The sequence below is a fragment of the Podarcis bocagei genome (genome assembly GCF_964188305.1).
Source record: "Podarcis bocagei genome assembly, chromosome: 2".
Classification (NCBI taxonomy): domain Eukaryota; kingdom Metazoa; phylum Chordata; class Lepidosauria; order Squamata; family Lacertidae; genus Podarcis; species Podarcis bocagei.
In genome coordinates, this window is record NC_138126.1 from 9,918,045 (window position 1) to 9,937,407 (window position 19,363).

At 46.8% G+C, this 19,363-nt stretch overlaps 1 protein-coding gene across 1 annotated transcript; it reads left to right on the top strand.

Moving 5' to 3' along the window:
- Positions 1–1,153: 1,153 nt before the first annotated feature.
- LOC308581225 (zinc finger protein RFP-like) lies at positions 1,154–17,752 on the top strand. The gene is made up of 8 exons (XM_081183756.1): positions 1,154–1,593; positions 2,674–2,769; positions 7,589–7,819; positions 11,712–11,734; positions 12,800–12,918; positions 13,321–13,353; positions 14,982–15,011; positions 16,932–17,752. Exons 1-8 carry the CDS (start codon positions 1,168–1,170, stop codon positions 17,447–17,449), a joined length of 1,476 nt encoding a protein of 491 aa, XP_081039882.1. The 5' UTR covers positions 1,154–1,167; the 3' UTR covers positions 17,450–17,752.
- The last annotated feature ends 1,611 nt before the right edge of the window (positions 17,753–19,363 follow it).

Below are 19,363 nucleotides of genomic sequence, written 5' to 3' on the forward strand. Positions count from 1 at the left end.
ATTTGGTCCAGCACCCAAGAGGGGCCACCCATACGCCCGTGGGACACCTGCCAGCAGAACCAGAGAGCAAAACCAGCCTCTCCCCCCCCCCTTGCAGTTTCCAGCACCTGAGATTTAGAAGCCTTCTGCCTCTGGACTGTGGAGGCAGAGCAGAGCCATTGTGCTTCACAGCCTAGTGCTCCATGAATTTGTCCCCAGCTCAATGGGTGGAGCATGATAGCCTTAATCTAAGGGTCACTGGCTTGAGCACCACGTTGGGCAAAAGATTCCTGCACTGCAGAGATCTGGACTAGGTGACCCTGGTTGTATCGTTCAGCTCTGCAATTCCATGATTTTAAGTTGGTTGCCATCTCTGCCTCCAGTGGCAGTGAGTTCCATGGTTCATTTACACACTCCACAACGAAATACTTTTTTCTGTCCTGGATCTCCCAACAATCAGCTTGCTTTGGGGGCCACGACTTCTAGTGCTATGAGAATCTGCAATGTGGAGATAATGTGTCTCTGTCTCCCTGCCTCCATCCATCGTGGGAACCAGAGCAGGGGGTGGGCAGTTTTGTTTGTCCCCTCCTGGGGCAGGAAGCCTCAACAGAGAACTTTCTTGAATTAACAACAACAACAACTGGCCACCCGCCTATGTCTTGTGACATAGATAAGGTGTGTGTTCTCCACTGCAAATCAGGATGTAACCAACATTTCTCCCTCTTTTTTTCTGCGGAATGTGGCACTTTTCAAGAATATTTGCTGGACGTATTCCCCAAATGAATTATCTGGTGCCCGATTAATGTCTTCTTCTGAATGAAGCTTTTTCCGCACTCGGGGCATTCATAAGGTTTCTCCTCCGCGTGGGTCCTTTGGTGTTTGATCAGCGTATCTCACGGAGAAAAGTTTTTCCTGCACTAAGGGCATTTGTGAGGCTTCTCTCCTGTGTGGATGTTCTGATGGTCAATCAACCCACAAGGATGATTTTCCTTTATTAACAGGAGGCAATCCAGAAGCATTTGCTACTACTTGAGAAAACATTCAGCAATTGAAAAGACCTGGAGACATGTTGTTTTTTTTTAAAAAAAAAAGATCACGTGATTACGAGTCATTTCCAGGAAGGGAAACGCCCAGTGGCTGAAAACTGAAAAAGCGGAACTTAACTCGGGTCTTCAGCACGAGGGAGCCATGGCTGCTGCGGGGGGTCACATCCAGAATCTCCGTGATGAATCCACTTGCTCCATCTGCCTGGATTACTTCAAGGATCCAGTGACCATCCCAGAGTGTGGGCACAACTTCTGCCGATCCTGCTTGGTCCTGTTCTGGGGGGAATCGGAGGCAGAGGCTTCCTGCCCCCAGTGCAGAGAAAGAGTCCAGAGAAGGAGCCTCGTCTCCAACCGGCAACTGGCAAACTTCGTAGAAATAGCCCAGAATCTCAGCCTTCAAGAGGGAAAGGAGGAAGGAGGGAAAGGGAGAATCCGCGAGGATCACCAGGAGCCCCTCAAGCTCTTCTGCAAAGTCCACGAAGCCCCCATCTGCCTGGTGTGCGACAGATCGAAGGAACATGAAAATCACAAGGTGATTCCTCTGAAGGAGGCTTTGGAGGAATACAAGGTAGGAGATCCCTGGATCTGGAGGGGGAGAAATAAATAGCTGTGGATTCTTCTTGGGAGGTTTTCTTTTTACTTCTCAGGTCCAAAGTAGACATGGCATTGATTGGTGGTTGTTTATCGCCTTGGAAGCAGCCCAGGGGAAGCCTGAGGGCTCCTGGGGTGGCTGGAGGGGGGAGTTGAAGTCTTTTTCTCTGCCAGGGGGACAAAGGGATCTTGAAATACTCACAGAAGCTTCAAAGATATGAACTGGGACCTTGGCAGGGAGAGAAAGGGTTAACCTCGTCCACATCCCCCAGCAAGGCTGCTTTGTACATATTTAGAACGGTCCAAATGTAAATTGCACATACACAACTAAGTACATGTCTCCCTTGGTTACCAGGATGCCTCCTCAATGCCCTGCAAAACAGAGAGCAGCAAGGGATCAGCGTGGGGGGGGGGACTGTTAGCCAGGAATTGACCAGATGGTGCAGGATCCCACCCCCCAAGTATCTGTTGGAAGCAGATTTGGGAGTGGGGAGTGGAAGCACCTACTGGTGGCTTATTCTGGGGGTGCCATGGAGCCTCTGCAATGATGTTTTGGGGGGGCTGAGTATCTCCTCCCACCCCAAATTTTGAGATGCTCTGGTCTATCCCTGCATCTCTCGTCTCTTGGGCTGACCTCGCTGTCTCATTGACGCTAGACTGATACATCCCAGGTTGGATCCTGCCTTAGCCCTTCCTCCTCCTCTTCCCACTTCTCCCTGAGACCTCAAGGTGAGAAGTCAGGCTGGGACTCCCAAGGAAAGGAGAGGAGGCTGAGAGATCACGCCACAAGGGAGGGTGTTTGAGAAAAGGTGAGGGGCTGCCAGCTCTGCAGGCAAGGGGGGACCTAACTGGGATCCTGAGCCCCACAGGGGTGCTGCAGATGACGGTAGTTGACCCATGGAGCCGTGGACCCAAAAAGGCTGAAAGCCTCTGTACTTTTATTTCCTCCAGGAAATTACTTTGCTATTCTAGCAAGGCCACTGGGCGCAAGAAGCCATTATGATTTTAATTTCTCTGTGTGTCTCAATCAAAGCTGAATTTTTCCTTTTCTCTTTAGGGAGAGATCTGTCGCCGCCTGGAGATTCTGAGGAAAGAGAGGGAGGAAATTCTGGCCCATCAAGCAGATCTGGACAAGGAAAGCAAAGAGCTCCTTGTAAGTGTCTCTCTTGTTACTAGACAGGGAACAAGCACTTGAGACCTCCAGGTATAGGGCAGTGTATAAATTCAATAAAGAAGAAGAAGAATCGAGTCAGGACTGAGAAGTGATGGGGAAATCTGCCTGTTTCAGCTTCTCCTCATTTCTCATTTTTCATATCAGTCTGTTTATTAATTTATTGTTCTGAAAATGAATCAGATGTTAGGGTAGCTACCTCCTTGTATAAATATTTTGATCTATATTTTACCCTCATAAATACATTTTTTGTGAATATTACCTGGCTGGGTCAAGCTTGAAAATATCAGAATTTTAAAGCTCTGTTTTGGTCTCCATATTTTTTCAGCAATAGCGAATTAGGTAAGTTCACCTTTGAATGCCGCTAAATTGAGTTTATTTCCCCTTGTCATTTGTTATGTGAATAGCAGTCAAGGAGAAGCCTGAGGACTTGTGAGCTGAAAGGGTGGAAGCAAATTAATCCAAATCCTGATTTACCATAAATTCTACTAAAGAATTGTCTTTCTAAATGTGGGCTCTTGTTCGTTTTTAGGAAACTCAGGCCATTTTGATCCTTTAAAGAAAACAGGGGAGCTATGGGGATGAACTCTGCACTTTGTCCTCCTCTGTTTCTGTTCCTTCCTACACCTAAATGGCCCCAGTCTAAACTGAGGGGTGTTTTATGTCCCTAGATGTTCTCTGAACAACTGTGAACTCTGGTTATGCCATGCCCCAAAACATGCAGGGAAAATCCATGGCTAGGAAAAAAGAGCTCCTTCCTTTAGGCTGTATCCGTCTGCAAAATAGAAGTCAACAGAAACAGCAATGGAGAGGGCCTCCCCTCAAAATAAATGTTTTCTTCTTTAGCCACTGAAGGTTTCATGTCTATAGAAAAGGAGGAGACAGGGGACTCCCCTGAGAAGGAGGATAGTTCACCAATACAGGAGCCAGATATATGGAGAAACGTGACTCAAAGAAGTAGGAGGCCCAGGGTTCACTCTGATTGTTTAGAAATACACAATCGCTTTGAGGTCCTCTCCCCTAGCATGGAGGACGAAGAGCAGACTCCATTTGAGGATCTCTCCCTCATTACAGTCGATCAGGTATATGAAGACGAGCAGCAAAGTCAGTCCTCAGGGAATGTGCAGGCGACCTTGGAACGGACAGCTCATGGAAAAACCCCGACCAAACCCAAGAGGAGGCGTGTACTGGTGATAGGGGATTCCCTACTGAGGGGAACAGAAGCAGTGATCTGTGGGCCTGACAAGATGTCTCGGGAAGTGTGCTGTCTCCCCGGGGCTAAGATCCAAGATGTAACTGAATGACTGCAAGGAATCATAAAACCCACTGACAAATACCCCTTCCTCTTGGTTCATGTGGGAACCAATGACACTGCAAGCAATAGCCTCCAGAAGATCAAAAGAGACTATGAGGCTCTCGGCAGGAAATTGAAGCAACTAAATGCACAAATTGTCATCTCGTCTGTCCTCCCAGTTGAACGACGTGGCCCAGGGAGAGAGGGGAAAATAGTGGAAGTGAACAGCTGGCTTCGCAAATGGTGTAAACAGGAACGGTTTGGATTCTTAGATCACGGACTGCAGTTTCTTGAAGATGGACTTCTGGCAAGTGATGGGCTGCACCTCACAACGGTTGGGAGAAATGTTTTTGCCAAAAATCTCAGAAATCTCATCAGGAGGGCTTTAAACTGACTAATGTGGGGGAGGGAGACAGTGCTCCTGAAGGTAGGAGTCTATCAATTAATGAAGATGATCATCCAAATGTCATAGACCAAATGGAGCAAGCAGCACACGGACCTAGTGGTGGGAGGAAAAAATCCTTAAATAAGAGACACGGGGGAATAATTAATGGACTTCAATGTCTGTACACTAATGCACAAAGCATGGGAAATAAACAAGATGAGCTTGAGCTCTTGGTACAGCAAACTAAATATGACATAATAGGCATCACTGAAACCTGGTGGGATAAGTCCCACGATTGGAATGTAATAATGGGGGGATACAATCTATTTCAGAGAAACAGACCAGACAAGAAAGGAGGAGGAGTGGCGTTATATGTCAGGGATGTGTATACCTGTGAAGAGATCCAAGATTTAGAACCTCAAAGCCAAAGTGAGAGCATTTGGGTCAAAATTAAGGGAGAGAAGAATAACAGAGACCTCATTGTGGGAGTTTACTATAGATCCCCAAGCCAAACGGAGGACATAGATGATGCCTTCCTGGAACAGATGGCCAAGCATGCAAAAGGAAGGGAGATAGTAGTAATGGGGGACTTCAATTACCCGGATATTTGTTGGACGTCAAACTCAGCCAAGAGCATAAGGTCAAACAGATTCCTCACTGGCCTTGCAGACAACTTCATTGTCCAGAAAGTGGGAGAAGCAACAAGAGGAACAGCCATTTTAGATCTGGTCCTAACCAATGTTGATGACCTGGTTAGTGGGGTAGAAGTGGAAGGATCATTAGGCGCGAGTGATCATGCTCTTCTGAAGTTTACTATACAGCGGAAAGGAGCAGCCAAGCATACTAGGACTCAATTTCTTGACTTTAAGAAAGCCGACTTCATAAAACTTAGGGAAGTGCTGGGTGAGATCCCATGGACAGCAATACTAAAAGGAAAGGGAGTTCATGATGGCTGGGAGTTTGTTAAGAGGGAGATAGTAAAAGCACAACGTCAGGCAATACCAATGAGACGGAAACATGGAAGATGCCTAAAGAAGCCAGGGTGGCTATCTAAAGAACTTTTAAATGAATTAAGATTAAAAAAGGATGTGTACAAAAAATGGAAAAGGGGGGAAACCACCAAAGAGGAATTCAAACAAATAGCCAGCACGTGTAGACACAAAGTCAGAAAAGCTAAAGCACGGAATGAACTCAGGCTTGCTAGAGAGGTTAAAAGCAACAAAAAAGGCTTTTATGGGTATGTTCGTAGCAAAAGGAAGAACAAAGAAACAGTGGGGTCACTCAGAGGAGAAGATGGTGAAATGCAAACAGGGGACACAGAAAGGGCTGAACTCCTCAATGCCTTCTTTGCCTCAGTCTTCTCCGATAAAGAAAACAATGCCCGACCTGAAGAATTTGGAGCAAATGATTCAGCAAAGGAAACACAGCCCAGAATAACTAAGGAGATAGTACAAGAATATTTGGCTAGTTTAGATGTATTCAAGTCTCCAGGGCCAGATGAACTGCATCCAAGAGTATTAAAAGAACTGGCAGATGTGATCTCAGAACCACTGGCAGTCATCTTTGAGAATTCCTGGAGAACAGGCGAAGTCCCGGCAGACTGGAGGAGGGCAAATGTTGTCCCTATTTTCAAAAAGGGGAAAAGAGAGGACCCAAATAATTACCGCCCAGTCAGTCTGACATCAATAGCAGGGAAGATTCTGGAACAGATCATTAAGCAAACAGTCTGTGAGCACCTAGAAAGGAATGCTGTGATCACCAATAGTCAGCATGGATTTCTGAAAAATAAGTCATGTCAGACTAACCTGATCTCGTTTTTTGACAGAATTACAAGCCTGGTAGATGAAGGGAACGCAGTGGATGTAGCCTACCTTGATTTCAGCAAGGCATTTGACAAGGTGCCCCATGATATTCTTGTAAAGAAGCTGGTAAAATGCGGTCTTGACTATGCTACCACTCAGTGGATTTGTAACTGGCTGACTGACCGAACCCAAAGGGTGCTCATCAATGGTTCCTCTTCATCCTGGAGAAGAGTGACTAGTGGGGTGCCACAGGGTTCTGTCTTGGGCCCAGTCTTATTCAACATCTTTATCAACGACTTGGATGATGGACTCAAGGGCATCCTGATCAAATTTGCAGATGACACCAAACTGGGAGGGGTGGCTAACACCCCAGAGGACAGGATCACACTTCAAAACGACCTTGACAGATTAGAGAACTGGGCAAAAACAAACAAGATGAATTTTAACAGGGAGAAATGTAAAGTATTGCACTTGGGCAAAAAAAATGAGAGGCACAAATACAAGATGGGTGACACCTGGCTTGAGAGCAGTACATGTGAAAAGGATCTAGGAGTCTTGGTTGACCACAAACTTGACATGAGCCAACAGTGTGACGCGGCAGCTAAAAAAGCCAATGCAATTCTGGGCTGCATTAATAGGAGTATAGCATCTAGATCAAGGGAAGTAATCGTGCCACTGTATTCTGCTCTGGTCAGACCACACCTGGAGTACTGTGTCCAGTTCTGGGCACCACAATTCAAGAAGGACACTGACAAACTGGAACGTGTCCAGAGGAGGGCAACCAAAATGGTCAAAGGCCTGGAAACGATGCCTTATGAGGAACGGCTAAGGGAGCTGGGCATGTTTAGCCTGGAGAAGAGGAGGTTAAGGGGTGATATGATAGCCATGTTCAAATATATCAAAGGATGTCACATAGAGGAGGGAGAAAGGTTGTTTTCTGCTGCTCCAGAGAAGCGGACACGGAGCAATGGATCCAAACTACAAGAAAGAAGATTCCACCTAAACATTAGGAAGAACTTCCTGACAGTAAGAGCTGTTCGACAGTGGAATTTGCTGCCAAGGAGTGTGGTGGAGTCTCCTACTTTGGAGGTCTTTAAGCAGAGGCTTGACAACCATATGTCAGGAGTGCTCTGATGGTGTTTCCTGCTTGGCAGGGGGTTGGACTCGATGGCCCTTGTGGTCTCTTCCAACTCTATGATTCTATGATTCTATGATTCTATGAAAAATCAGAAGTGTCCTCCCTGTGGAATTCTCATAATTTTCTTTCTGCTGTTTTGAGGCTAAGCACCAAACACACTCAGACCTCCTCTTTTCTTGCAGAAATTAACAGAAACAGAGAGGCTGAAGATTGTGGAGAAGTTCAGAGAACTGCGCCAGTTCCTGGAAGAACAAGAAAAGGGTCTGCTGAATCATGTGGAAGAGGTGGAGAAGGAGATTGCAGGGAGAAGGGATGAGCAGCTGGACAGACTCTCCAGGAAACTCTCCTCTCTTGAGAGGATCATCCAGGAGATGGAGGAGAAGAGTCAGCAGCCAGCAAGTGAACTCCTGCAGGTAAGATGGTGGCAGGAAAAGCCCAAGGCTCCAGGAAAAGGCTGCCTCCAATCCTTCATGTGTCTCTTTCATGTATACAAGAAGTACAGGGGTTCAGATGATGGAGCCTCTAGTCAGGTTTGTAATGGACAGGAAGACCCAAAAGACCTGGGTCTCTTCTGTGTTCTTAGAATCATAGAATCATAGAGTTGGAAGAGACCACAAGGGCCATCGAGTCCAATCCCCTGCCAAGCAGGAAACACTATCAGAGCACTCCTGACATATGGTTGTCAAGCCTCTGCTTAAAGACCTCCAAAGTAGGAGACTCCACCACACTCCTTGGCAGCAAATTCCACTGTCGAACAGCTCTTACTGTCAGGAAGTTCTTCCTAATGTTTAGGTGGAATCTTCTTTCTTGTAGTTTGCATCCATTGCTCCGTATCCGCTTCTCTGGAGCAGCAGAAAACAACCTTTCTCCCTCCTCTATGTGACATCCTTTTATATATTTGAACATGGCTATCATATCACCCCTTAACCTCCTCTTCTCCAGGCTAAACATGCCCAGCTCCCTTAGCCGTTCCTCATAAGGCATTGTTTCCAGGCCTTTGACCATTTTGGTTGCCCTCCTCTGGACACGCTCCAGTTTGTCAGTGTCCTTCTTGAACTGTGCTGCCCAGAACTGGACACAGTACTCCAGGTGAGGTCTGACCAGAGCAGAATACAGTGGCACTATTACTTCCCTTGATCTAGATGCTATACTCCTATTGATGCAGCCCAGAATTGCATTGGCTTTTTTAGCTGCCGCGTCACACTGTTGGCGCATGTCAAGTTTGTGGTCAACCAAGACTCCTAGATCCTTTTCACATGTACTGCTCTCAAGCCAGGTGTCCCCCATCTTGTATTTGTGCCTCTCATTTTTTTTGCCCAAGTGCAATACTTTACATTTCTCCCTGTTAAAGTTCATCTTCTTTGTTTTGGCCCAGTTCTCTAATCTGTCAAGGTCGTTTTGAAGTGTGATCCTGTCCTCGGGGGTGTTAGCCACCCCTCCCAGTTTGGTGTCATCTGCAGATTTGATCCGGATGCCCCTGAGTCCATCATCCAAGTCGTTGATAAAGATGTTGAATAAGACCGGGCCCAAGACAGAACCCTGTGGCACCCCACTAGTCACTCTTCTCCAGGATGAAGAGGAACCACTGATGAGCACCCTTTGGGTTCAGTCAGTCAGCCAGTTACAAATCCACTGAATGGTAGCATAGTCAAGACCACATTTTACCAGCTTCTTTACAAGAATATCATGGGGCACCTTGTCAAATGCCTTGCTGAAATCAAGGTAGGCTACATCCACTGCGTTCCCTTCATCTACCAGGCTTGTAATTCTGTCAAAAAACGAGATCAGGTTAGTCTGACATGACTTATTTTTCAGAAATCCATGCTGACTATTGGTGATCACAGCATTCCTTTCTAGGTGCTCACAGACTGTTTGCTTAATGATCTGCTCCAGAATCTTCCCTGGTATTGATGTCAGACTGACTGGGCGATAATTATTTGGGTCCTCTCTTTTCCCCTTTTTGAAAATAGGGACAACATTTGCCCTCCTCCAGTCTGCCGGGACTTCGCCTGTTCTCCAGGAATTCTCAAAGATGACTGCCAGTGGTTCTGAAATCACATCTGCCAGTTCTTTTAATACTCTTGGATGCAGTTCATCTGGCCCTGGAGACTTGAATACATCTAGACTAGCCAAGTATTCTTGTACTATCTCCTTAGTTATTCTGGGCTGTGTTTCCTCTGCTGAATCATTTGCTCCAAATTCTTCAGGTTGGGCATTGTTTTCTTTATCGGAGAAGACTGAGGCAAAGAAGGCATTGAGGAGTTCAGCCCTTTCTGTGTCCCCTGTTTGCATTTCACCATCTTCTCCTCTGAGTGACCCCACTGTTTCTTTGTTCTTCCTTTTGCTACGAACATACCTATAAAAGCCTTTTTTGTTGCTTTTAACCTCTCTAGCAAGCCTGAGTTCATTCTGTGCTTTAGCTTTTCTGACTTTGTGTCTACACGTGCTGGCTATTTGTTTGAATTCCTCTTTGGTGGTTTCCCCCCTTTTCCATTTTTTGTACACATCCTTTTTTAATCTTAACTCAAGTTAAAAGTTCTTTAGATAGCCACCCTGGCTTCTTTAGGCACCTTCCATGTTTCCGTCTCATTGGTATTGCCTGAAGTTGTGCTTTTACTATCTCCCTCTTAACAAACTCCCAGCCATCATGAACTCCCTTTCCTTTTAGTATTACTGTCCATGGGATCTCACCCAGCACTTCCCTAAGTTTTATGAAGTCGGCTTTCTTAAAGTCAAGAAATTGAGTCCTAGTATGCTTGGCTGCTCCTTTCCGCTGTCTAGTAAACTTCAGAAGAGCATGATCACTCGTGCCTGATGATCCTTCCACTTCTACCCCACTAACCAGGTCATCAACATTGGTTAGGACCAGATCTAAAATGGCTGTTCCTCTTGTTGCTTCTCCCACTTTCTGGACAATGAAGTTGTCTGCAAGGCCAGTGAGGAATCTGTTTGACCTTATGCTCTTGGCTGAGTTTGACATCCAACAAATATCCGGGTAATTGAAGTCCCCCATTACTACTATCTCCCTTCCCTTTGCATGCTTGGCCATCTGTTCCAGGAAGGCATCATCTATGTCCTCCTTGGGGATCTATAGCTTGGGGATCTATAGTAAACTCCCACAATGAGGTCACTGTTATTCTTCTCTCCCTTAATTTTGACCCAAATGCTCTTACTTTGGCTTTGAGGTTCTAAATCTTGGATCTCTTCACAGGTATACACATCCCTGACATATAACGCCACTCCTCCTCCTTTCTTGTCTGGTCTGTTTCTCTGAAATAGATTGTATCCCTCCATTATTACATTCCAATTGTGGGATTTATCCCACCAGGTTTCAGTGATGCCTATTATGTCATATTTAGTTTGCTGTACCAAGAGCTCAAGCTCATCTTGTTTATTTCCCATGCTTTGCGCATTAGTGTAGACATTGAATGGAACAGGAGGTGGTTTTCTGCTCTTTGCTGATGATTTGTCACCGAATGCCTTCCTTCTTGGCAATGCTGCCTTCCTGCCCTGGGCTGGGCTTCAACGAGGACAGAGGGACTCATCCAGACTGCTGCTTGTCCCACCCCTTTCTTCCAGGAAAACCCGCTGTTTACGGTTGAATTAGAGCAAACCTCAGCCAGGTTTTTTCTGCATTGATGTTTCCTTCAATGTTGAACTAAGGAGCAGGTTTTCCCTGAGGGAAAGTGGCAGGGCAAAGGCAAAACCACTAGGACCAGTGTTTTCTGAGCACAGGAAAAGCAGAAGTGTGGAGGAGCCCAAAGAAACACGGAGCTGTTTTATTACCCCTTTGGAGGCATTTTATGCTGCAGGTACTTTTTTATTTCCAGTTGGAAAGTAGAATTTGAAATTTTTGGACTTCTGTGGAAGACAACTTGGGACAGTTCCCTGGTAGGATTAACTTGTAGGCTTCCTTACGTCTGAATGGCACAATGCAAATGGGATTAAAGTTAATTAATTATAATCGAAGACAAGAGATGGGATGGAATCTTCTCCTGAACCCACAAATATTAAATTTCCTTAAAATGCTGGTGGATTTTCATAAGGATTTAAAAAATAATAATTGTAAACAGATGTGGAAATGTGGATAACTTGATACTGGAAAAACTATTAATTTCAGATTGGAGAAATAAAAGCTGTGAGAAACCAAAACTGGCTGATTCAGCCATTCCTACCCAAAACCTTGGCATGTGCCAGGCAGACTGACATCCGAGGGCCAGGCTGTTCCTCCACTCCAGGGTCTGAGGGGGGCTTCCTAGTGTGGCCTGTGGTGTGCAGTGAATTCCCTTCTCTTTTCTTCTCTAGGATGTGAGAAGGACCTTGCAGAGGTAAGTGGATCTGGCTCATTTCCATTAGCATCACTCCATGATGCCGGGATGCAAGAACCTCAGACATGGCCCTCCAGGGGCTGCAGGGGGGAGACTGTGGGACTCACTCCCTGAGGCATCTCACAGGTAAAAGCAGGGCCCCCTCTTCTGAACTTGTAGCCCCCCAATTCTCCCTCAAAGGTTCAAGGTCAACCTCCTCCTCCCTCTGTTGGTCTAGAATGGGTTGCCTCTTTTTCTTGGGAGCGTTTCCAGCGTGAGAGGCTGAAGCTGGTCTTGAGTGGGGGGTGAAAGTCAGGTTGTTTGATGCCTCCGGAGGGAGAGTCCCATGGGGCATGGGGTTGCGCACTTCCTGTGTGAGAGAGGGGGTGCAGGGAGGGTGGAGGTTGCTCTCCTTGACCGCTTGGCAGCTTTTGACATCACTAACTAGCCAGTGTGGTGTAGTGGTTAAGAGCGGTGGACTCGTAATCTGGGGAACCGGGTTTGCTTCCCCGCTCCTCCACATGCAGCTGCTGGGTGACCTTGGGCCAGTCACACTTCTCTGAAGTCTCTCAGCCCCACTCACCTCACACAGTGTTTGTTGTGGGGGAGGAAGGGAAAGGAGATTGTTAGCCGCTTTGAGACTCCTTAGGGTAGTGATAAAGCGGGATATCAAATCCAAACTACTTCTTCTTCTTCTTCTTCTTCTTCTTCTTCTTCTTCTTCTTCTTCTTCTTCTTCTTCTTCAACATCCTCTGGAGAGGCTCAGGGAGGGAGGGGTTGCAGGCACTCCATTTCAGGGGTTTGGCCCTTACGTCCTGGGACCTTCCCAGAAAGTTGTTATGGGGCAGCAGAGTTTGAAGCCATGGGAGCCCTCCGGTGATGTCGCACAGGGTTGCCTCTTGTCCCTTGTGCTGTTTAGCATCCTTATGAAGCCATTGGCCAGGGCTTGGAGGTGGGTGTCAACAGATCACGTTGAATTACCTGTTGGGAAATAAACTTCAACTTTGTTCATGTTATTGAGATCTCCTGCAATAATTAGGGAGACGGTGCCACAATGGGGCCATTCATTGTTTTTCTTTTCACCAGGTATGAGGAAAGAGAGAGTCCAGAGAACCCACTGCCTTTCCCTCCAGAGCTGAGGAACAGGGTCTTGGAATCCTGTGATCTAAATCACCTTGTGGAGGATGCAATGAAACAATGGAAAGGTAATGAAAAATGGCTGCCAGGATTTCACACTGGGATTTCTATTATTTCTTCAGAACTGAACATGTCAGGCTCTTACTGCATGGAATTGAGTAACCCCAGGATACCTTCCTTCTTGGTGCTCCAGCCTTCATTTCCTGTCCCCCAGAACGGCCCATGTATATTGTGACGCTGGATCCTGTAAAGGAAGCCTGAACCAGAGTGTATCTGTTTTCAATTATACGGAACCTCCTTTTCCTTTTGGTTACCAGTCTACACAATCTGGGGTGGTCCTTTGGGAGGTTCTCCTGCTCTGAATGGAGTCAATTCAAGGATGCCACATTATGAAGTGTTACTTTTGTATGGAGATTTATCTCAGGTGGAAGAGTGTTGCCCTTACACTTTATATCTTTTTGCTTCCTCAGATGCTGTGTTATACAGAAAACAGACTCAGAAAGGTAAATTTCAAGGGGAGTAACAATTTGACAGGAGGGATGGGGACTGATATTTCATGGTGTTAAGCCGTCTTTTCTGCAGACTTTGGGACCCCCATCAATGGCGTCACTCTGGGAAACAGTCCTCTAGTGGTGTTTGGGTACTTTGTCTGTCCCATGAATGAACTGGGAGGGAGGTTGAAGGCTTGGATTGGGGGCAGAGCTTGTCCCTGTGAAGAACCCACACACCAGTCTGCCTATAGACTAGTATCACCCTCGATTTTACAGATTTTGCTTTCTTTCATAAAATGTATATACTGCTCAATTGTGGGGGAAAGCCTCAGAGCCTTACGATATCTTACAAAACCCTTAAGGAAAATCCTGCAGGGTCAGTCCAGTGTCCCTGGTTTATGGTTCTCATGTATAGGGAACCTCCCTTGCATTTTGTTTTCCCTCCACACAATCTGGAGAAGTTCTTTTGAGGCTTCTCTATATTTGCTTGGATTTCCCCCTCATGAAGTGTGTTAAAAAGGGCACCCGCAAGCACCCAGTCCCTCCTCCACCTCCTGCCCAGTCTGGTCTCCCAGCAGCAGAGCAAGGCCTGAGCTGCCTCCTCCTCAGTTTCAACCTCCTCAGCCATCCCCATCTCCTGAGACTTCCCACTGTTCTTATGAGATCAGCCCCATTCCATGAGAGACGACTTCCCATTCCACGAGACCCTTGGAATTACAGGGTAAAGCTCTGCCGATTCTTCCTCTGCAATCTGGTTTGTCAGCAGGCTTGGAAATTCCGCTTTCAACAGCTTTTCCCCACCAGTTTACTTGGCGCTGATGTTAACCTTCCTCCAGCCCTCCAGTACAGATCCCCATTTCATTTGTGGATTTTGAATGGTTGTATTCTGCCATTTTATAGCATGGTTTACCATTTCTGATTTCCCCATGGAATAGTAGAGTTTGAAAGGATCCCAAGGGTCATCTAGTCCATGCATAGGCAAACTAAGGCCTGGGGACTGGATCCGGCCCAATCTTCTTCTGAATCCCACCTGCGGACTGTCCGGGAATCAGCTTGTTTTTACATGAGTAGAATGTGTCCTTTTATTTAAAATGCATCTCTGGGTTATTTGTGGGGCATAGGATTTTGTTCATTTTTTTCCAAAATACAGTGGTACCTTGGGTTACAAACGCTTCAGGTTACAGACTCCGCTAACCCAGAAATATTACCTCGGGTTAAGAACTTTGCTTCAGGATGAGAACAGAAATTGTGCTTCGGTGGTGCAGCGGCAGCAGGAGGCCCCATTAGCGAAAGTGGTGCTTCAGGTTAAGAACAGTTTGAGGTTAAGAACAGACCTCCAGAACGAATTAAGTACTTAACCCGAGGTACCACTGTATAGTCTGGCCCCCCACAAGGTCTGAGGACAGTGGACCGGCCCCCTGCTGAAAAAGTTTGCTGACCCCTGATCTAGTCCAACCCCCTGCAATGCAGGAATCACAGCTAAACAGGTTAATTGTTTTAATTCCTTAGGCCTACAGTTGTTGTCTTTCAATTACTTGTTTTATGATGTCATCTTTTGCTTAAAATAAGGAAACAACAGATGCTTTACCAAAAAAAAAAAAATTTTTTTTGAGCTATTAACCCTCTTTTTGCTTCCTCAGATGTCCAGTCTTTCAGAAATCTCCACAGAGGTAAATTTCACATTGAGGCCCCAATTGACAGGAGGGGTGGAGACTAGTGTTTCATGGGGGGTCAAGAGTCTTCTGTACAGTTGAGAACCATCCACAGCTAGACTCTAGCCCTGCTGTTTGTGCCACAAAGGCAGAGAGGGTGGACTTGAAGGGGGGAGAGAGAAACTTCCCAGAAGGATCAGGCGGAGGAGGGAAGAGCTTTCCTCCTGGCTAGAGAGAGTCGGGTTGCTTTTCCATCATGTGACCTTTTTCAGGTCTGGTTGCCATGTGTCCTCTTTTTCCCAGCCATGTCTTCTATTTTCATGATCAAAATTTCTTAAAATTTGTATTGGGGCAGATTTCTAAAATTTGGCAAAATGTCCCCAAGTTTTTTTTTAATACCCATGAAATTTTTAATATTGCATTAGAGCAGGCATAGGCAACCTTGGCCCTCCAGATGTTTTGGCACTACAATCCCCATCATTCCTGAGCACTGGTCCTGTTAGCTAGGGATCATGGGAGTTGTAGTCCCAAAACATCTGGAGGGCCGAGGTTGCCTATGCCAGCATTAGAGTCAGATCTAAGGCACCCGGTTCGGCTAATCTGCAGCAGAGAATCACAACAGAGCAGCATCTTAAGCTAGCGGCATACTGTAAAAATCCCTTCTCTTGTGGCTGAACCAAAAGGACGCTGGCTCAGCTACAAGATAAAGAGAAGGAGTCCGGGAGGGCAAGAGTTAAGACCCCCCTGCCCTTAAGGAGAGTCCACATGCAGATGTTCAACAGGTTAATAAATTGTTCTGTGCGCACTTACATTCAGAAAGATGTGAACATGTGCCCAAATATTTCATGTGGCAAGTGAGGGAGCTATATGTATTATTATTATTCCTTTGTTCTTGGAAGTTAAGAGCATTGCTACTAGCAATATATCACAGCTTCTATAGCCTACATATAGTAGGGGTATTTCAAATGAGAGTCGTCATAGTGATCCATGGTTAAAAGTCAAAGTTGGCAAATGTGTCCTCTTTCTTGCTCTTCAAATTAGGGCAGCCCTACACTTGCCTATCATGACTGTCTCAACCCCAAACTGGTAACCTTTTGAGTTATTCCCCCCTTCTCTCAGGGAACTAGTCTTATGGTATATATTAAATTCCAAAGAGAAGCATGGAATAAGCAGTCCTTTGTAAAATTGCCCTTCCACCTGCCTCCTCTTCCCTGGTGGCGAGGTCTAAACTTCCAAGATGGTTGGGAGGAAGGAGAGACCAAGTGGGTGAGAGAGATGGAGAGCAGGAATAAACAGGCTCCCCACTTAACACGATTTTCACTTTTGTGCACGAGGGCCCAGAACATAACTCCCGCAAAAGTGAGGGGAAGCCTCTATGTGGTTGTGTGTTGTATTTTAATGCTGTGGACCACCCTCAGACCTATATATGACGGGCAGCATGCAAATGTTGATATTATTATTGTTGTTGTTGTTGTTGTTATTGTTATTATTACATGGGGGTCCTCATCCCCTATCCCAACCCAGAGGTCCCCAAAGGCCAATTCCCACAGAGATTTTCAGAGGAAAGCAGCTTCTCTCCTCTCCTGCCTCCTCCAATTCTCCTCTCTTTCCTCTTAGATAATACAGAAGAGCTGAGTAAAAGGTTTCCTGGGTGGTTTTTCCCCTTAGAAAATGCCTTGGTTGAGAAGAGCGCAGGCACAATGGACATTGAATATAAGAAAGTGAAGGAAACTGAGTTAAAAATCAACAAGGAAGATATTTATTCTGATCAAAGTCTGCAAGGAAGAGTCTCAGTGTCCCATGTGATGCAGAAGAAATCCCCTTGACCTGAAAGGGAATCTGGGTTTTTTGGGTGTTTCTTGGATTAGGATGTTCATCTCTCACTCTCTCTCTGCTGACTCTGCCTGATCTTCTCTCTCCCTCATCTTCTCCCAACAGCAAATGTCACTCTGGATCCAGACACAGCCCATCCCCAACTCATCCTCTCCAAGGATCGGAAAAGCGTGAGATGGGGAGACAAAAAGCAAGCCCTGCCTGATAATCCTCAGAGATTCAGGCGCGACTCTTGTGTGTTGGGACGTGAAGGATTCACAGGAGGCAGACATTTCTGGGAAGTCACTGTGGGAAGTGGGGGATGGTGGGCTTTGGGGGTCGCCAGGAAGTCTGTGGAAAGAAAGGGCAGCTTCTCCTTTAGCCCTGAGAGAGGGATGTGGGCTGTGGGGAAGCGGAGATGGAAGTACTGGGCCTTCACCTCCTCTGTTCCCTCTCCTCTTTCCCTGAGTGAGGAGCCCAGGAGGATCCGGGTGACTCTGGACTATGAAGGGGGACGTGTGTCTTTCTCTGACGCTGACTCAGGAGCCGAACTCTACACGTTCTCAGGAGCCTCGTTCTCAGGAGAGACCCTCCTCCCATTCTTTTATCTGAATGACTTTGAAACCCACCTCATTATCTCCTGAGGAGACTAAATCTGCCTCTCAGGCCCAGCAGGAGTTTCTCTCCAGACCAGAGTGACTGATATAAAAAACATTTACCCACCAGGAGAACATTGGGCAGTTTTTCAAGGGGAATTTGAGAGGATTCATTTTCCTTCCTTTTCCCATAATTCCCTCTGCAGCTTCCTTCTTCTTAAGGAGACAGTCACACTTTTAATAGTCCCAATAAATCATCTTTTCCTCACCTTCAGTCTTGTTTTCCTTTTGAGATGTCTGATTTGGCAGAGCACGAGACTCTTAATCCCACGGTTGTGGGGCCCACGTTCGGCAAAGGCACAAGCAGCTCATCATCCCATCACACTCACCTTCAGTCTTGTTTTCCTTTTGAGGTGTCTTGTTTGGCAAAGGTTTCCTGCACTGCAGGGGGTGGGACTAGATGACCCTCAGGATCCAGCGCAACCCTGCAATTCTACGAAACCTCCCTCTCCCCACAAGGCCTTATGCAGTTGTGAAAATGCATGCATAATTGGATAAATAGAGGACTAAAAAATGAACCCCTTCCCCCACATCAGGCAGGAAAGCTCCTTACTCTGGAGACCTCAGATGGGAAGAAAATCAAAAAGAAATTGAGCAGGGCGTCAGCTTCAAATGTCCTCTGCAAATACAGCCTCCCCATCTCCACACGTCAGAAATAAAGCTCATTGCATTGAGTGGGGCTTCGGCTCAGTTATATGTGTTTAGGGTTGATGCATTAATGTTCCGTATTTACAGGCTGGACTCTGTATATCAGGGGCATCAAATGGGGTGTCCTCTGGATAATGCTGGACTCCAACTCCCCTCTGACCCATCCAGCATGGCCAGGGGTCAGAGAGGATGGGAGCTGCAGTCCGGCAGCTTCCGGAAGGGGCCCCATAGGCTGTGCTGCCCTATACATTTCGCAGGACACCTTCCCTGTGTTCCTCAGCCCCACCCCAAATGCACAATGCTCCCCCAAGGAGGGTCTTTTCAGCACCAGCTGCATCTGATTTCTCTCCTGGGATACTAAGAGCTAGAACAACAAATGCCTGTGGAATTGACCCCTCAAAGATCTGGCAGGACTCTCCCTGGCTCCACTATCAGGGCCGCCGACTTCTGACCTGTGCAGCCTGATCTCCTTTTCCTGCATTTCCCATGGGGTGGTGGCACATGTCAAAATAAAGACACCTTTGCCGCCCCCCACCTGCCTGAGGGCCACCTTCCCTTGCTCTATCCCCTATATGATGTTGGCGATGTTTGTGTGTCATCATACGTTTCCCTGTGAGTTTCCACTCACCCCATGGGAGGACACAAAAAGAGTCCCATTTTGTCCAGTGCCCAAGAGGGGCCACCCAGACGCCCGTGGGACACCTGCAAGGGGGACCAGAGAGCAAAACCAGCCTCCCTCCCCTCCTTGCAGTTTCCAGCACCTGAGATTTAGAAGCCTTCTGCCTCTGGACTGTGGAGGCAGAGCAGAGCCATTGTGCTTCACAGCCTAGTGCTCCATGAATTTGTCCCCAGCTCAATGGGTGGAGCATGATAGCCTTAATCTAAGGGTCACTGGCTTGAGCACCACATTGGGCAAAAGATTCCTGCACTGCAGATATATGGACTTGGTGACCCTGGTTGTACCGTTCAGCTCTGCAATTCCATGATTTTAAGTTGGCTGCCATCTCTGCCTCCAGTGGCAGTGAGTTCCATAGTTCATTTACACGCTCCACAACGAAATGCTTTTTTCTGTCCTGGATCTCCCAACATTCAGCTTTGTTTGGGGGCCACGACTTCTAGTGCTATGAGAATCTGCAACGTGGATATAATGTGTCTCTGTCTCCCTGCCTCCATCCATCGTGGGGACCAGAGCAGGGGGTGGGCAGTTTTGTTTGTCCCCTCCTGGGGCAGGAAGTCTCAGCAGAGAACTTTCTT

Coding starts and splice junctions, on each gene's coding strand:
- LOC308581225 (XM_081183756.1), top strand. CDS start 1,168: ATGGCTGCTGCGGGGGGTCACATCCAGAATCTCCGTGATGAATCCACT. Junction 2,770..7,588: donor AGGAAAGCAAAGAGCTCCTT/GTAAGTGTCTCT, acceptor CTTTTCTTGCAG/AAATTAACAGAAACAGAGAG. Junction 12,919..13,320: donor TGCAATGAAACAATGGAAAG/GTAATGAAAAAT, acceptor TTGCTTCCTCAG/ATGCTGTGTTATACAGAAAA.